This window comes from Nomascus leucogenys, chromosome 7b (genome assembly GCF_006542625.1).
Source record: "Nomascus leucogenys isolate Asia chromosome 7b, Asia_NLE_v1, whole genome shotgun sequence".
Taxonomy (NCBI): domain Eukaryota; kingdom Metazoa; phylum Chordata; class Mammalia; order Primates; family Hylobatidae; genus Nomascus; species Nomascus leucogenys.
This window is the reverse complement of record NC_044387.1, coordinates 53,120,236-53,137,951: the sequence shown is the minus strand read 5'-3', so window position 1 is coordinate 53,137,951 and position 17,716 is coordinate 53,120,236. Positions and strand designations below refer to the sequence as shown.

General features: G+C 41.3%; 1 protein-coding gene across 1 annotated transcript in view; it reads right to left on the bottom strand.

The window, feature by feature from the left end:
- The window catches only part of MYO18B (myosin XVIIIB), a 269,290-nt gene that overhangs the window by 106,247 nt on the left and 145,327 nt on the right, over positions 1-17,716 (bottom strand). The window contains exons 31-33 of the mRNA XM_030816000.1: positions 13,959-14,069; positions 11,326-11,430; positions 927-1,079 (exon numbers count right to left, since the gene is read on the bottom strand). Coding sequence (XP_030671860.1) covers positions 927-1,079; positions 11,326-11,430; positions 13,959-14,069 — 369 coding nt within the window. The remainder of the gene's footprint in view (positions 1-926; positions 1,080-11,325; positions 11,431-13,958; positions 14,070-17,716) is intronic.

Genomic DNA, 17,716 nt, shown 5'->3' with positions numbered 1-17,716 from the left:
GTTCCTGCTACATCATTCAGCTTTGGGACATCTCTCCCCAAGGCTTGCACCACCCTGTGGGATCCATTCACATTTCTCAACACTGGCTGCCCTGGGCCACAGTCTGCCGCCGGAACAGCCCACACTCATCACATCTCCTCAGGTCCCCAGGCTCTGCTCTGGCCTCACCTCCCTACCACCCTCAGACCTGCCGCTCCTCCTGTCCTCCTTTGAGACAGCCCAAGGATGGTAGAGTCTGAAGACCTGGGTTCAAATCCTGGCTCTGCCGCTTTCAAGCTGTGTGACTTTGGGTGGGTCATCGCACCTTTCTGCCACCCGATCACCTGCACTTTTGAAATGAAGTTGATGATCCTCACCTCACTCAGCAATCCTGAGAACACCATGCAGCACCTTGTACAGAGATACAGAGGACCCAGTACCTAGTGAGGGCTCCAGCTGGTAGCAGCCAGTGGTCAACATCATGTCTTGATCAATATCATTAGCATACTAATAGGCAGTCAAACTGCCAACGTTTGTATAACTGTTGCTGTTGTTAAGCATTGGTTTTGCATGACTGGCACTATTACTATTTGGCTCATACCTAGTCCTGGCAGTCACCACACACACACACACACACACACACACACACACATACCAGGCACACTGCACTCAGCCATTCTGGCCAGTGCTGATCTGCCCAAGCCCTCCAGACAGAAGAATTCTGCCTCATCTCTGAAAAAGGGAATAGGACTCCTTCTTAGAGCCCTCCTCCTCGCCTACACTCCATGTGACCCTCACAGCCCTGAAATGCCCCCCATCTCCCTGCAGGTCTGTGAAAGTTGGAGGTTGGCACCATGGTTCCACTCATACCTGGGACGGACAGCCATTCTCTGCAGGTCGTAGCATCCTCCCCAGCCTGATTCTCAAGGGGATCCCGTGACACCCACCTGGCTGTGCACTTTCTCCAGCTCCTCCTTGCTGACTGATGTCTTGCCATCCTCCATGGTGCCCAGAAGGAGCTGCACGTCTGACAACAGTGCATGTGTCCTCCTGAGGTCTCTCCGAAGTCGCTTCTCCACATCAAAGTCCCGATGGCCAATCTGAAAGCCAAAGGAAGACCCGTGAGCTGTGTGGCAAAGCAGTGGCTAGGGTCTAAGTTTTCCAGAACCAGGTTCCCTGGTTTAAATCCTGCCTCTGCCACTCACACTGTGTGACCTTGGACAAGACCATTCTCCTGAGCCTCAGTTTCCTCAACTGAGAAATGGGATTGGCACCAACCACACTGGGCTGCTGTGAAAATTAAATACATGCCTAGCCTAATGCTTGACACAGAATAAATGTACAAGAAATATGAGTTGCTATCATTGCTACTATCATAGCCCGTATTGATCCAAAGCCACTCTGTCATCCCATCTTTTGCACGCAAGTCATCAGTATGACCTCACCTCATCTTGTAAGAGCCTCATGTGCCAGGTGAATCCCTCTGCTGCTGGCCAGGTTCTGCTGACAGAAGTTAGGACAGTCCTGGGTGGGCAGGGACTGGACAGAGCCTCTGGGCTTCTGGTGAGTTATTAATGTTATTGATCTGGGTGTTATTTTATGAGTTTATGAAAATTCATTGAGCTGTACACGTGGGATACAGAGTACTCTGTATGTGTGTTACACCTCAGTAAATTGTAAATGTGCTCCTTTTGAAGTCAATCTTTTCTGTCCTTTGGTCCTGTTTTCCAGTTTGAGGACAAGCAAATGAGATCATTTTCTGCAGAGGAACCTTACCCAGAAGTGAGTACATTCCTTCCCCCAGAATCTTGAATTTGCCAGGGACAGCTGTCAAGGGAGTCCCAAAGAAGCCACATCCTGGACTGGGCACCAGGAGTGTGACCTTAGACTCCTTGACAGCTTTCAGTGGCCAAAAAGTACAGGTTAAGCCAAAGCAGAAGAGGTGCAGAATTACACCAGGGCCCTACATGAAATTTCGACAGCCGGTCACCTCTCTAGAAACAGTGCTGACTTAAAAGACAACGTGTTAACATCCCTGAAAGAAACTAACAACTCCTTTCTTGGACTCTTCAGGAGACTAGAAGATACAATAAGGGCCTGTCCATCAGACAGAGAGTTTCAAGGAAAACAGGGTGCAGATGCCTCAACACTGGGATGTGGTTTTTACACACCTGGAAATCCGTGTCTCCACATCAAATGCTAACCATTTCCTGAGATGCTCAGAATGTCCTGGAATATTCTAGAAAAAACATGGGGTTGAGAATGAGCAGATCTAGGCTTTAAACCCTGGCTCACCATTTGCTGCCGATGGAACAGTGGCTGAGTCACGCCACATCTCTGAACCTGAGTTTTCTCATCCACAAAAAGAGAGGTTAAAAAAAACACCCTGTCCTTCGTGTTGAGATAAGACAAGGATCAGATGTGATAATGGATTCCAAAACACTTCGTACGCTGTTGAGTGCTTTGCAAATATAAAGGATTATGTGTATTGTCTGATGACCTAGAATGTGTTCCTCTAGATTTTGTATTTCTATTTCTCTACTGCTGGTTTTGAATTCTTTGAAAAATGAGTTGGTTCTCAGAATATGGTCTTTATATCTGAAATGTATCGTTTTGGTAGGTTCAAAATGCTGTTCTATTATACACACACACACACACAATCTCACCTGCTGAACTGAGTTGAGGGCTGGGCATTGTGCCAGGCTCTTTGTCACATGTTATTGCATTTAACTCCTGTGACAATCTCCTTAAATAGACCTTATTATTATTGCCTTTACAAATGTAGTAATAGCTTACGTTTATAGACAGTTTTAAGTGTCATATACTATTCTAAACACTTTATAGCTATTGATGCATTTAGTCATCATGATGAATCGATGAGGTGTATAGTATTATGATTCCCATTTTACAGATAATGAAACTGAAGTTTGCAAAGATGAAGTAATTTGCCTCAGATCACACAGCTAGTAAGTGGCAGAGTTGGAATATGAATCCAGCTTTTCTGGCTGGAAAGTGGTAATTTTAGTAAAATATACCATTAGCTAAGTGTGTTTTAGTCTTTAATTCTAAAAAAATATATATATTATGGGGGCACAGAACAGCATTATCCAGCTCAGGCTGGGATGGAATTGGGAAGTAGGAGATAGCTCCTCCTAGCTAGGGGAGGTGGAGGAAGGGCATTTTAGGTAGAAAGCACTTAATGAGCAAAGGCGGAGAGGCAAGAAATAATCTGGGCTATGCATTTCTGGGTGGTTGCCATGAGGGTATAAAACCCCAGAGTTGAGAGGCAGGTTACAAAGTGAAAGAGGTTATCCAGGGCTCTTACATGGAGGAAAAACTGATATGAAAGAGCGAATGATCTGCCCAACGTCATACTGCAACTAAGTGGCTATGCAGAGATCTGAATCCAGACAGCTGAGCATTAGGGTGTAAGTCTCTAACTATTGCACCACAGTGCCTAGCGGAGCTGCTTCATGAACCCAGATTTACTTACTCTAGAACCCAGACTCATGAGTACACTTAGGCAGTGGGCTTTGCACATTTCTTATATTTGTGTCTCTTTTTGTTTCGCATATATACTAAAGTGCCTTTAATTCTCCTGTGGGGCAAGTTAGCATCAGGGACATTCCCTGAGGTTGACACTGACCATGCAGTAGAGATGGCTCAGATTCTACGATCTTCACTGCCTGAAAGGCCCTGAAAATGCTGGCACTAACTCCTCTCCAGAGGAAGCACTGCAAACAGAATTCACAAGAAAATCTCAGACCAGTCATCCTCCTATTTATAATAAATTGCTACAAGAGAGGAGGGCAAAAAATATCACTCATTAGGTTAATGGGAAATAAATGTCATTCTGCGAGCTTCCATTTTGTAGCACAAAGATTCAAACTTTGATAAGGATGGTGAATAATTAACTAATAAATCCACATGATGTTTAGTGTTGTTGTAACTATATTCCAACCTTAGTTGGTTCACCACTTATCATAAAGGCAAATTGTTTGGGGAGCTTGTTAAATGTCCATTGTCAAAGGAATCTCCAAGCACTATTAAAATATGATCTAGAAGTGCTGTTAGGGATAATCAAACCACTTTACAGATGGGGAAATTGAGGCTTGGAGACAGAATGTGTGTTGCTGATGGCTTCACAAATTAATGGCAGAACTGGCTGCCTGAGAACACTATGAAAAAAAGATGGTCCACAAAAATATGGTTCTAGCTAAGTAGACCTTATTGCTTTTAAGCAGAATCATAATAGGTTTTTTAAAATGACAGACATTCAAATAATATAGACCTTATTTAGAATCCGCCTAGGGTACTAACTTGCTATGCAATCCTGAGCAAGTTGCTTTACTTTTCCGAGCCTCACTTCTTTTACTTATATGAAGGAAATAATAATATCTATTCCACAGCATTACTGTGAAAATTAATGTTAGTAAAAAATTATGGTTAAGCATATATCTGGAAACGTATGAGTAACCACCAAAAGAACAGAAATATAGTTTGTAGTTTCTGAACCAATAGTTCAAAAGAGAACATAGAAAACATCAATCTATCCAAAAGTAGGAAAGCAATAGAGGGAGAGCAATGTAAAAGGACAAGAAACTAACAAAACACAAAATAAGATAATACAAAATAGTTTCAAATACATCAGTCATTAGAACAAATGCAAATAAATTAAATTTTTATATGAAAAGCTAGAGACTAAAATATTGCATTAAAATTATCCAGCTGTTTAAAGAAAACACATGAACATGCACACACACACACACATGCACACACACACATGCGCACACACACACATGCCACACACACACACACATGCACACACACACATGCACACACCCCTACAAAGCTTTAAAATGAGATAGAAAAAGGTCTTGCAGGTAAACTGACTAAAATATAAATAAATCAAGTGAAATAAAATAAGGCAAAACTTATTCATGGAGAAAGAAAGACACCAAGTAAGAATCGAAGCAATGATCTTCAAGAAAATAAAGCAATACAAAACTTAGATGCACCTAAATATAGAACCATAAAATACATAAAGAGAAACTATGACAGAATTGTTAACAAAACTTGGTATAACCATTCTCATGGTAAGGATATAACAGGACTCTCTTAGAAACAGATCAAGAACTCAAAACCAAAGTTAACAGGAGGTAGTTTTAAAAAATACACAATCATGTATTTTAAAACTTTTCCTTTATGGTTTATGCTTTTATATTTGTATGTAATGTTGAAATAAAAATTTAACAAGCTTGATTCATTTGCCATGTATTGAACCCTATGCCTCATAAACAGTTACATTATTTTCTACTCAATAGTTTATTTTTGTTTCTTTGTTTGTTTTGTTTTTTTGTTTTTGAGACAAGGTCTCGCTCTGTCACCCAGGCTGGAGTGCAGTGGTGCAATCTTGGCTCACTACAACCTCTGCCTCCTGGGTTCTAGTGATTCTCATGCCTCAGCCTCCTGAGCAGCTGGGATTACAGGTGCCCACCACAACACCTGGCCAATTTTTATATTTTTAGTAGAGACAGGGTTTCACCATGTTCGTCAGGCTGGTCTCAAACTCCTGACCTCAAATGATCTGCCCACCTTGGCCTCCCAAAATGTTGGGATTACAGGCGTGAGCCACTGTGCCCAGCCACACACAATCATTTATTAAACTCTACCAATAACTAGAGCAACAAAGAGATCTCAACAATTTCAAAGAAAAGATGTTATGCATTCTACCATGTTATCTGTCCTAAATGCCATTAAATTAAAAATTAACAATAGAAAGTTACTCCAAATCATCCTAAATGTTAATAAACTTGAAACTCAAGTTCTAGATAACTTACAGGTTAAAAGAAAAAAAGAACAAAAGATACAAGACACTTAGTAGACGGCATGAAAACAGCAATTCCAGGTAAATGTATTATCTTAAATGTATTATCTTAAAGAAAACAGTTTAAGTGGGATAAAAAATATTGAAGGTGAGTTAAGCATTTTAATACTGAAACTGAAGATCAAGAACAAAAATCTAAACCAATGGAAAAAAGAAGGAAAAAGAAACAAACATAAGGTCAGACACTATTAAATACACAACAAAGAAACAGTAAAACAAAAGCAGGTTATTTGAAGGGATTACAGACAAAACTCTAACAAGACTCATCATCATCAACCACAAAAAAGCTCAAAAGTAAACATTATTGTGATTAAAAAGAAAATAATCTGATACAGTAGAATTTTTTAAATAATGAAAAAATACCATGAACATTTTTTATGTCAACCTATTTGAAAAATTAGATGAAATAATAAATGTCTAGAAACATTAGTTACCAAAGTTCACTCAATAAGGAAAAGAATAATACCTGAATTTGTGTTCAATTATGATTACAGCATTTTGACACAGTAATCAAATAGGGTTACAAGCAAATTGTATCAAATCTGCAAGAACTGCATGATCCAAATTTTACAAAAAATAGTCTCAGAAATAGTTGTGAATTCATTTTATGAGATTAGTACAACACTTAACAAAGACAGTCTAAGGGAAAAAAATTATAAACCAATCTTACTTATGTGCCTGGTTTCAAAAATCCTAAATAAACTGTTAGCAATCCAAAAGATTGACTAAGAAAGGTTTATCTGGGAAATACATCAGGATACATTAAATATCTAAAATATACTACATTAATAGATTGAGATAAGTCATCAGATTATCAACAATTGCAGAAAAAGCATAAAATATTCTATAATAAAACATCTTTTTAAGATATTAGAAAATTACAAATACAAGACTGATTTAACCTTATTAAAGTTAGTCACGTGCCACATTACATTTCCATCAATGATGGATTGTATACACAACGGTGGTCCCATAAGCTTATAATACCATACTTTTGCTGTACCTTTTATATGTTGAGATATGTTTAGGTACACAAATACTTATCACTGTGTCACAGTTGCCTCCCAAATTCAGTACAGTAACATGCTGTACGGGTTTGTAGCCCAGGAGCAATGGACTATATCAGATAGCCTAGGTGTGTAGAAGGCTATCCCTTTTAGGTTTGTGTGAGTGCACTCTAGAATGTTCCCACAGTGATGAAATTGTCTAATGATGCATCTCTCAGAAAGTATCCCTGTCACTAAGCAATGCATCACTGTAATTATCAAATACACTGCAAATATGTATATTACAAAGCTTTACAAGCACTCCTATTAAGGTCAGGAACAAGAAAAGGATGTCAAATACCTTTCTCTACCATTCAATCTTATACTGGAGGCAAATGAAATAAGGTGAGAAAAAGAAACAAGAAGTAGAAAGTATAACATATTTTTTTTAGTTGGTTGAGATCTTTGTTGCCCCAATCCATGGTCAAGAGTCAAAACTGGCCGGGCGGGGTGTTTCATGCCTGTAATCCCAGCACTTTGGGAGGCCGCAGTGGGTGGATCACAAGGTCAGGAGATTGAAACCATCCTGGCTAACATAGTGAAACCCCGTCTCTACGAAAAATACAAAAAAATTAGCCAGGCGTGGTGGCAGGCGCCTGTAGTCCCAGCTACTCGGGAGGCTGAGGCAGGAGAATAGCGTGAACCCAGGAGGTGGAGCTTGCAGTGAGCTGAGATCGCATCACTGCACTTCAGCCTGGGCGACAGAGCGAGACTCCATCTCAAAAAAAAAAAAAAAGAGTCAAAACTATTCTTATTTTCAAATGATAATACTGTCAAGGCAGAAAATCCAAAAAAGCCTAGAGATGAAGTATGAAAGATAATAAGCACTCAGGAAGTTTGCCAGATACAAGATTAATGCATGATAATCAATGGTATTCCCATATGCCACAATAACTAGTTAAAATATAGATAGAATACAGAAAAATATTCTATTCATAATAGCCATAGAAACTACAAGTTTCCTGAAAATAAATCTAACAAAAAATTCCAAGATCTGTATAGATAAATATAATAAAATATTATTGAAAGCCACAAATAAATGGAGAGGGCATATGCAATAATATAATAGTTCAATATAAAAAAAAGTCAATTGTTCCCAACTAACTTGTAAATCAATGCATTTCCAATGAAAATTACATCAGGTTTTGTTGTAGAATCTAAATAAGAAGATTAAAGGGTCAATAAAACAGGCAATTTTAAAAACAGTCAAGGTAAGCTGTCCTACGAGTTACCAACCCAGCCATGAAGACCATATGGTGGAGAAATAGACAACAACAAACAAAAACCAATAAGCCACAATGAGGAGGCATAAACACACCCAGGCATACATGGTAATTGCAGGAAAAAAATTATGAACTAAAACCTAGTTTATCCATATTGAGGAAGATAGATTCCTACCTCAGACTATGCACCCCAATAAAATCTAGATGGATTAGAGACCTAAAATGTCAAAAGCAATTACTTTAGAACTTTTAAGACACATGATGACATTTTTGTGAACTGAAAGAACTGTATCTTAAGATATAAAAGCACAAACCATAAAACATGCTTGATTAACATGACTGTATTAAAAATATTTTTTATTAAGCTAAGGACATTATAAACAAAGTGAAACAATTATCCATAGTGTAGGAGATATTTGCAAAATACATAACCAAAAATGGATTCGCATCTTGTATAAAGATCATGAATGATCAATACAGAAAAAGGAGACAAACTTCTATGAATAGGCAATTCACATAAGAAAAAGCCACAATTGGCCGGGCACAGTGGTTCACGCCTGTAATCCCAGCACTTTGAGAGGCCAAGGCGGGTGGATCACCAGGTCAGGAGATCGAGACCATCCTGGCTAACATGATGAAACCCTGTCTCTACTAAAAATACAAAAAAAAATTAGCCGGGTTTGGTGGCGGGCGCCTGTAATCCCAGCTACTCAGGAGGCTGAGGCAGGAAAATGGCATGAACCCGGGAGGCGGAGCTTGCAGTGAGCCGAGATCGTGCCACTGTACTCCAGCCTAGGAGACACAGCAAGACTCCGTCTCAAAAAAAAGAAAAGAGAAGAAAAGAAAAAGCCACAATCAACACGTGAAAAATGCACAGCATCCCTAGTAATGAGGGCCACGCAATACCATTTAGCACCCAATGCCTGGAAAAAATGTTTAAAAATGTCTGACAGTGCCCCGCATGTTGGTGGGGACATGAAGAAGTAAAATCTCAGACATGGCTAGTGACGGTGGAAACTGCTGCAATCACTTTGGGGAACGATCTGAGCGATATTTAATAATTCCCAAATTGTACATTCCCAGGAGCCAGCAATTCCTCTTCCAGCTACATACCCTGGAGAGACTCTCGCCCATGTGCACAGTGAGGCAGATACGAGACTATGCATTGCAGTTTGGGGTTTTAGGGTGGAAGTAACTAACTACCCACCAATAGAAGAAAGAGTTTTTTAAAAATGAATGCTGTGTAGAAATGAAATGAATTAATTGGAGCTGCATGTATCATTATGGACTAATCTCAAAAACATAATACAGAGCGGGACAAAGTAAAGTGCAGAATCATATTGCTGCATGTGGCTGAAGTTGAAATATACATTCAGGGGAATTATACACTTTAAACCCCGGAGAATGGTTTCATCTGGGGAGGGAGGAAAGAAAGAAAAGCAGAGCCAGAATTGAGATTAGGACGGGACACAAAGAGGCCACCAACCGTTCTGAAAACGTTTTGTTTCCTTAAAAACATCTGAATAAGAAATGGCAAAATGTTAATTTATGTGAACCCTGAGTGCTTGGTTCATAAACACCAATTACATTATTTGTTCTGCTTTTCCATGGGTTTGGCAAAGGTCATAACAAAAACATTTAAAATCATCAAAAGTGCTGATTTATTAAAAGGATCCAGCTTGGTGACTAACACAAAGCTGGCTTTTTATTCATTTAAACCTACCCTCTCTTTACACACACACACACAAATTTATTTTTGCAATATGTATAAAAACCTTGCTTTACTAGATTATCTATTCTGTTTTCTCAAACTGTGCTGAATAGAATGCAACCTTCTCCCAGTGATTCCCCACTGTCATTCTAGAATCTGGTACTGGGCTGTGCTCTCTTGCCCTGATGCTGAAGGAAAGCCACCTCAATGGCTCTGAATTCAATGGTCCCAATTGCTTGGCTGGAAAATTAGAAAACCCAGAGAAGAAGGAAGATTATATTGACTCCCTCAGCTTCCAACTCTTAATCTTGCTGCGTGTGTCCCTGCTGTAGAATTCACTCATTAAATCAATTTGTTTTTTAATACATAATAAGCATTTATTTTGTCCAAGGCATGGCTGCCCAAGATGATCACCTGAAGTGGACCCACATTGTTTTGTGAATAAAGTTAATGAATTTAGGGAAGGATATTGATAACAAGACCATTACTAATTAATAGACATCGAGCCCATGTTAAGCAAATCCATTAAAATACACTCCTTTGATACTTTAGAATAAATCATATAAGCCACAGGCATTTCTCTCCCGTGTTGGGATTTCATGCAGCAGCAGCACAGGAAGGGAATAGAGTATCTGGGAGGTGGAAGAGCCATTCCTTGCAACTCTGAAATCGGAAGCTGGCTCTGAGCTCTGCTGGCTACATTAGTACAGCAACAGTTCTCAGTAGTGAGGGAAGTTGGTTTTTTTTTCCCCAAAGGACATTGGGCAATGTCTGTAGACATTTTTGGTCATCACAACTGAGGTGTGTGCTACTGCAATGTGGTGGGTAGAGGTCAGGGATGCTGCGTGATATCCCGCAATGTACAGGACAGCGTGATAATCCCGCAATGTATACGACAGCCCTGTACCACAAGGAATGATCCAGCTCCAAATGTTCACAGTGGTGTACTGAGGAGCCTGGTGTACACTGATGGGCGGTTGAGAACCCTGCTGTACAGTGATAGCCACAACCCCATAAGGCTCCACTCTCCAGAAGCTCAGAGCTGTTAACTAGCTCACTCAAAGCCGTGTAGACAGAAGTGGTCCCTCTGGGGCTTAAAGCTACATTTGCCTGGCTCCAAGGCTGACTGCTTCTAGCAAAAGTCATGTTCTCAGGAGGGCAGTCATGTGTGCAATGGCCATTCACATACATCCCCTTAAAGGAAGGAGTGTCTGCACTCTGATCCCAACAGCTGCTGAAGGCAAAGACAGCCTCATCCATTGCTCCTGGCTGGCCCCACTCTCTTTATTCCCCATGGGTTCTTACAAAAACCCTGCTGTTTGCAGGCACCTGAAAGTCTCCTTTGAAGAGCCAGTGAATATGGTGGGAACAGAGCTGATGGAGGAGAGGGCATCCCTCAGGCTGTTCTCCCCATGAGCCCATCTCTCAAATAGGTCCCTGAGATACTCCTCTGAATGTCTGCCAATGTCTCCCCCTTACCTGGTCACAGAGGGTTCCGATCAGGCCTTCCAAATCTTGCTTCTCATGGAGGACCATCTGCTTCTCTTCATATTCTTGCTCCAGCTGCATTTCCAGCTGACGAAGCTGTGGATACACAGGGTGAAAACATCACAGGGTAAATGAACTCCATCCAGACAAATCCCATAAGGCAAGGACCCTTAGGAGGCAGAGGAATATAGAGCTTGTGGCTTTGTTCCATGAGGCTGCCCTAGTGATTGGGTGGTGGTGTCTCTGTGGGAGAATTCAAGAGCCTAAAAGCTTGGGAGCTGGACAACAGGAGGGAGGGCTGGTCAATGATGGGGAACCCCTTGCCATTGACTGTGAACCCCCACCCCCCAGGTCCCCAGTGGAAGAGATGCCTCCCTCCTGTAGCCATGGCCACTGCTGAATATTTGCAGGTCTTTGCACTCTGATTTTTAAAGGCTCTGTACAATATTATAACCAACATACCAAAAATGCATCTCCTCCATTATTAAATACACAATGATGCAGTAAAAAAGTTACATTTGAGATTTTTTGGTGTTATAAACTATATGTGTCCCTCCAAAATTCATATGGTGAAACCCTAACCCTCAGTGCAGTGGTATCTGGAGGTGGGGCCCTAGGGAAGTAATTAGGTTTAGATGAGGCCATGAAGGTGGAGCTTTCATGGTGGGGTGAGTGCCTGAAGAGACACCAGAGAGCTGTCTTCCGCTCTCTCGTTCTCCACCATATGAGTGTACAAACGGGAGGTGGTGGTCTGCAACCAGCAAGAGAGCCCTCGCCAGACCCTGAATCTGCCAGCACCTTGATCTCAGATTTCCCAGCCTCCAGAACTGTGATAAATAACTGTTACCGTTTAAGCCACCTAGACAATAGTATTCTGCTACAGCAGCCTGAACTAAGACATCTGACTATGAGCAACTTATTTAATTTGCAACTGGCTCTGATTTCTCAGCAATTACCCAGCAAACACAGACATTCCCCACTAGAGCGAATACCCTACTGTGGCTGTGCTTTGCAGACCACCCCCACCAGCCTCTCTTGTATACATTATCTCATCCCCTCCATCCTCCATTTCCACCTCATGCCATCAGAGATCCTATTTCACGGGTGGGCAAACTAAGTCCCAGGGAAAATCCGAAGTGCATTCTCTGAAATTAGTTGCTGTTTAGAGGAGTTAGTGTCCTGTCTCCTGACCCCATCTCTTTCTGCCACCCCAGACAGCCCCAGCATTCCCACCCAGGTCACTAACTATTGATTTCTTGCCAACGTGAGAGATAGACTGAACAGAGCAGTCACCAGAATGAGAAGTCAATATCAGTACTTGTCATAAGGAGAAAAACACCTTTCTCTGACTTCACTCTCTCCTTTTATAAATCTATCCAGAGAAAAGCCTCAGGAGAGTCTGGGTCACATCTCCAACTCATTGGAGCCCTGGCTCAGGGCACACACCATACTTTGAGGCATTCTTAGAATAAACCAGAAATGTGTGCAACCTTCACCTGAAGGAATATGGGCAGGGACTGAGAGATTCCATCTCGTGACCCATGGAGGGGGAAAAAAGTACTGACTGATGGTCACTTCTATAGAAAGCAAGTTCGTTTCAAAAATTTCATTTAAGGTAGAGGGAAATAGAAGGCACTCTCTTTAGATCTGTTTTTAGAATAAAGACTGGAAAAGCTAAAATCCATCTTGAAAAATACACAAAATAACAAAAACCATATATCAAGCAAGGCAAAGTTGAGTGTATTCTGTACACAGGTATGATTCAGGGGATGAGAAGGGAGGGAAGGTCATTATAGAGTACATGTGAGAACCTGTTAAATGAGGCTTAACCCGAAGCTTTCCAGCAATTCCACTTTGAAGATCCTACATTCACATCCATCAATACAGCTCTAAGAATGTTTATCACGGCACTGGTTATAAGGGAGAAAACTGGAAACAACCTAATGTCCAGTGATAGGGGATTTACTGTATAAGTTAGAGGATATGCTTTGGGTGAAAAACTGTTAAGCCATTAAACATTTAAGTTAGATCTGTATTTACAGACATGAAAAGAGGCCATGACAAACTGTGGAGACAAGAAGCTTCACAACCACGTGGCCTCATTTAGTGAAAATGGTATCTCCGCAAATCTGCATGTGTGTACAGAGAGTGAAAGAGAGCTATAAAAGAACCCTTAAAATAGTAATAATGACGGCTTCTAGGTGATAACATGTCAAGGGGTTATTGCTTTCTTACATGCTATTTGGAATGGCTACAAAGACTTTGGATAAAATGTTAAGAAATGATTTGACTTGTAAGGAAAATAGTAAGAAAGAGTTGATTCTATTATTGAAATTTACAAGTCCTTGGCATCAGTCACATGGCATTACGGGGACTTAGTAGAAATCTCTGAGCCATTATGCTGGACAGTTCCAGAGGGTTCTGGAAGCTCCAAGATCATATTTAAGATGGGAATTTCCACTCCTACACCTTTGAAGGCACCTCGAAGCTAAGGTCTCAGATGGTTGTGGAAAGAGCTTGTCCCCAGATCCCAGACCCTGTCCTCCTCCTCACTCTAAGGAAGAGGGAATCCATACCAGACCTGCCAGGATCCAAGGGCACAGCTGTGTTCACTGCTCACATACCCGCTTCTGGCAGGACTGACGGACATCTTCCAGTTCCTCCTCCTGGTCCTCACGGTCCTTCTGGTGCATCTGCTTCATCCGCTCGATCTCCAGCTCAAACCGCTGGCGGAGCTGCAGGGGCAGCAACAACAGCATGTGAGGGTGACCCACTCTAACTCTTCAAACCTTCCATGTCATCCTTGGCATTTCAATTGCATTTTTCATTTTTGGAATACATAAATGAGAGTCAAGTTATTTCCCTAGGCATCCTGGAAGATCACAAACGGTGGGTAAATAGATTAAATATTGCCTCTATCCATTCTTGTGCTTATAACAGACATCACTCATCAATCACACTTTCCCGCTGAGTTTAGATGCAGCCTCAGAATCCTTCTCAACACTCTTTTTTTTTTTTTTTTTTTTTTGAGATGGAGTTTCCCTCTTGTTGCCTTAGGCTGGAGTGCCATGGTGCAATCTCGGCTCACTGCAACCTCCACCTCCTGGCTTCAAGCGATTATCCTGCCTCAGCCTCCCAAGTAGCTGGGATTACAGGCATGTGCCACCACACCTGGTTACTTTTTGTATTTTAGTAGAAATGGGGTTTCTCCATGTTAATCAAGATGATCTCAAACTCCTGACCTCAGGTGATCCACCTGCCTCAGCCTCCCAAAGTGCTGGGATTACAGGTGTGAGCCACCGTGCCCAGCCCCCTTCTCAACACTCTTAAGATGAAACATATTTCTCATTCCTGGAGCAGGCATCGGTGATGGTTTTCTGGGTGGGTGGATAGGTAGATGAATGGTAGGACAAAAGTGTATGAAGACATGAAAGCCTGGAAAAGAAGATGACTTGCCCAAAATGTTATCTTAGACAATTCACTTTACCTCTAGGTCAGTCCCCTTTCTCTGTAGAAAACAACCGTCTTAGAATGCTACTATGAGAATTAAATGAGATGATATAAAGCACTTAGCACAGTATCTGATACATAAATATTACTTTCTCTTTCCCCATTATTTCAAAAACAGAAAAGACTATCCCCTCCCTCCCTGGCAACCTGACATAATTAAGAGCTGTGATCCCATGAATGAGCTGGGTCTTTTAAACAAGAACCTCCAAAATACATGCAACAGGCATAGAGCCATGCATAATGCTGGAACTGTGTGAAGTCGTATAAAGGGTTCTAGAGTGGAAGGCAAAAAAGTCATGAGTTCTAGGTCTAGTTCGATACTTCACTTTCCTGATCTGCATGATTTACAGATTGGCCCAAGCCCTGGCTTCTCAAATTTTGTGGCACATTAGAATTACAAACGCATTTTTAAACACACAAATTGCAGGGCTTCACCCTAGACCTACTGGATTAGAATCCCCAGGGTACAGGGCCCAAGAAAGCTTTGAAGCTTTCCTTTATCTATCTATACTCTTTAATGTTACTGGATCATGAAAAAGCATTTGGAACTCAATAGCGTAGATGGGTGATATGGTTAGGCTCTGTGTCCCCACCCAAATCTCATTTTGAATTTTAATTCCCATAATCCCCACATGTCAAGGGAAGGACCTGGTGGGAGGTGACTGGATCACAGGGGCTGGTTTCCCTTGTGCTTTTCTCATGATAGTGAATGAGTTTTCTTAAGATATGATGGTTTTATAAGTGTTTGACTGTTCCTGCTTCACTCACTCTCTCTTGCCAGCCACCATGTAAGACTTGCCTGCTTCCCCTTCCACCATGAATGTAAGTTTCCTGAGGCCTCCCCAGCCATGTGGAACTGTGAGTCAATTAAACCTCTTTTTTGCATAAATTACCCAGTCTCAGGCAGTTCTTTACAGCAGTGTGAAAACAGACTAATACAATGGGTTACAGTGTAGAAATGATAACTTTCTGATCATTTACTCTACTGTCCCGGCACCTCTCATCGAGCTTTTGGAACTTCGCAAGTGCTGTCCCCAACATGGAAATTAAGTTCAGAAAAAACAATCTGGGTCTTTTAAAACATCAATAATATTCCCTGCTATGCCGTGGTGAGGAGCAAAAAAGGATAGCGTACGTCAGAGGCCCTGTTACAGTTCCTGGCATAAAGTAGGCTCACTTTAAATGTCAACTTCTTGCCTTTTTTTCCTTTAAAATGACAGGGGTTATGGGAAGATAATCCAAAACCAAGGAGCCTGAGCGAGTAACTATAATATTTCTTTTTCATTTTTTCTAGCCTCTTGGACATTCTTGACATCTGTATTACCATTTATGTCAAACTTATACGAGTTAACATAAAATTCCCTGGAAAAAGTGTTGTATTATAATCAATAAATATCTACTGGATGTCTACAAGGGCACAGTGCAGCCTGAGCTTATGGGTGAAGCTGAAGACGGATAAAAGTGTTGAGTCAGCCTCACCTCCTGGGTGAACTGAGCATGGAAATTCAGGCAGCTGCATTAAGTTTTGGGTCCCTGAGGCCATGGTAATACATTTTTGCTTCCAAGCACTAAGTGGTACCCCAGTGGCATCTTAAACAGTTAACACAGTTTTCAAGAGGGCTTGTTTTATTCTTGGCTCGGTGAAGATCCTGCTCATTTAAGGAACACTGGGTTGCTACATGGCACTGCACCATCATCCATGCCCTTTAAAGACCTACACAGATATTCCACCTTCTTCACAAACCTTCACTGATTCATAGCTGTGGTTGGCAGGAAGCTAGGGGAGAGATAAGGCTCCATATTTGATTGTACAGATAAGGAGACTGATGTCTGGAGAAAACAGGGGCTTGCCTAAGGTCATACAGGCAACGAGCTGCCTCAAAGACCCCGTATTACAGCTCCTTGAATATCTACGATTATCCTGTCTTCAGGCTTTTGCACAGGCTGGTCCCCTGCCTAGAACTCTCTCATTCAGCCAATTCTGATTAATCCTCCAGCCTCCCTCTTCAGTAAACATCACTTCCTCCAGGAAGTTTTCCCCAATCTCTCCCCCAACCCTGCTGTCATGACCAGATCTTCAAGTTCAATATTCCCCTAACACTAAGCATGACTATAAACTTTGGGAGGGCAGAGATTGTGTCTGTCTTATTTGCAATTGCACCCTTAGCATCCACAGAGTGCATGATGCAGAGGAAGTACTTAATAAATACAGGCTGACTGAGTAAAAGACTTATCTTTCGTATCGCTCCTTAGTGAGCATCCAAGACTTTCTGGATCTTGTTCCCCCACACCCACCACCCACATGTCTTGATATTCACCAGGCTCCATCTTGATGGAGTAGTGGTTAGCAAGAAGCAAGAGCTGACCCCTGCTTCCCCCAACCCCTGTCCCACCCATCCCCACTTCAGTTCAACAGAGCTGCTCAGAGTTCATCTGCTTTATATATTCATGAAACCTGGTCACATTTTCTCGCATAAGGGTGGCCCCAGCATTTTTTTAAAAAACACTTTAAAATAATTGCCTTTTACAAAATCCCACAAGAGAAATTCGTTTAGAGCCAAGCATCAGAAGAAGCCTTACTTCCCCTAGAAAGTGGTTTTTTTTTTTTAATCGCAGGCATGTAATTCACATTTCCTTTTTCTCTCTGGCCACCAGGAATTTTAGAGCGAAAATTATTATATGTGTAAGACCATATGTTTTGCTTTATCTGCATATTAATTCACTGCCCCCACCCCCCTCCTTAGTGTCTATTTTATTTTGTACTTTTCTGGTTTGGATTGTTTTATTTATAATTTTTGTATTCTATTATACATGTATCTTGTAAGCTGCCTCAAATTATTTATAGAACGAGGTAAATAAGTAAGTACATAAA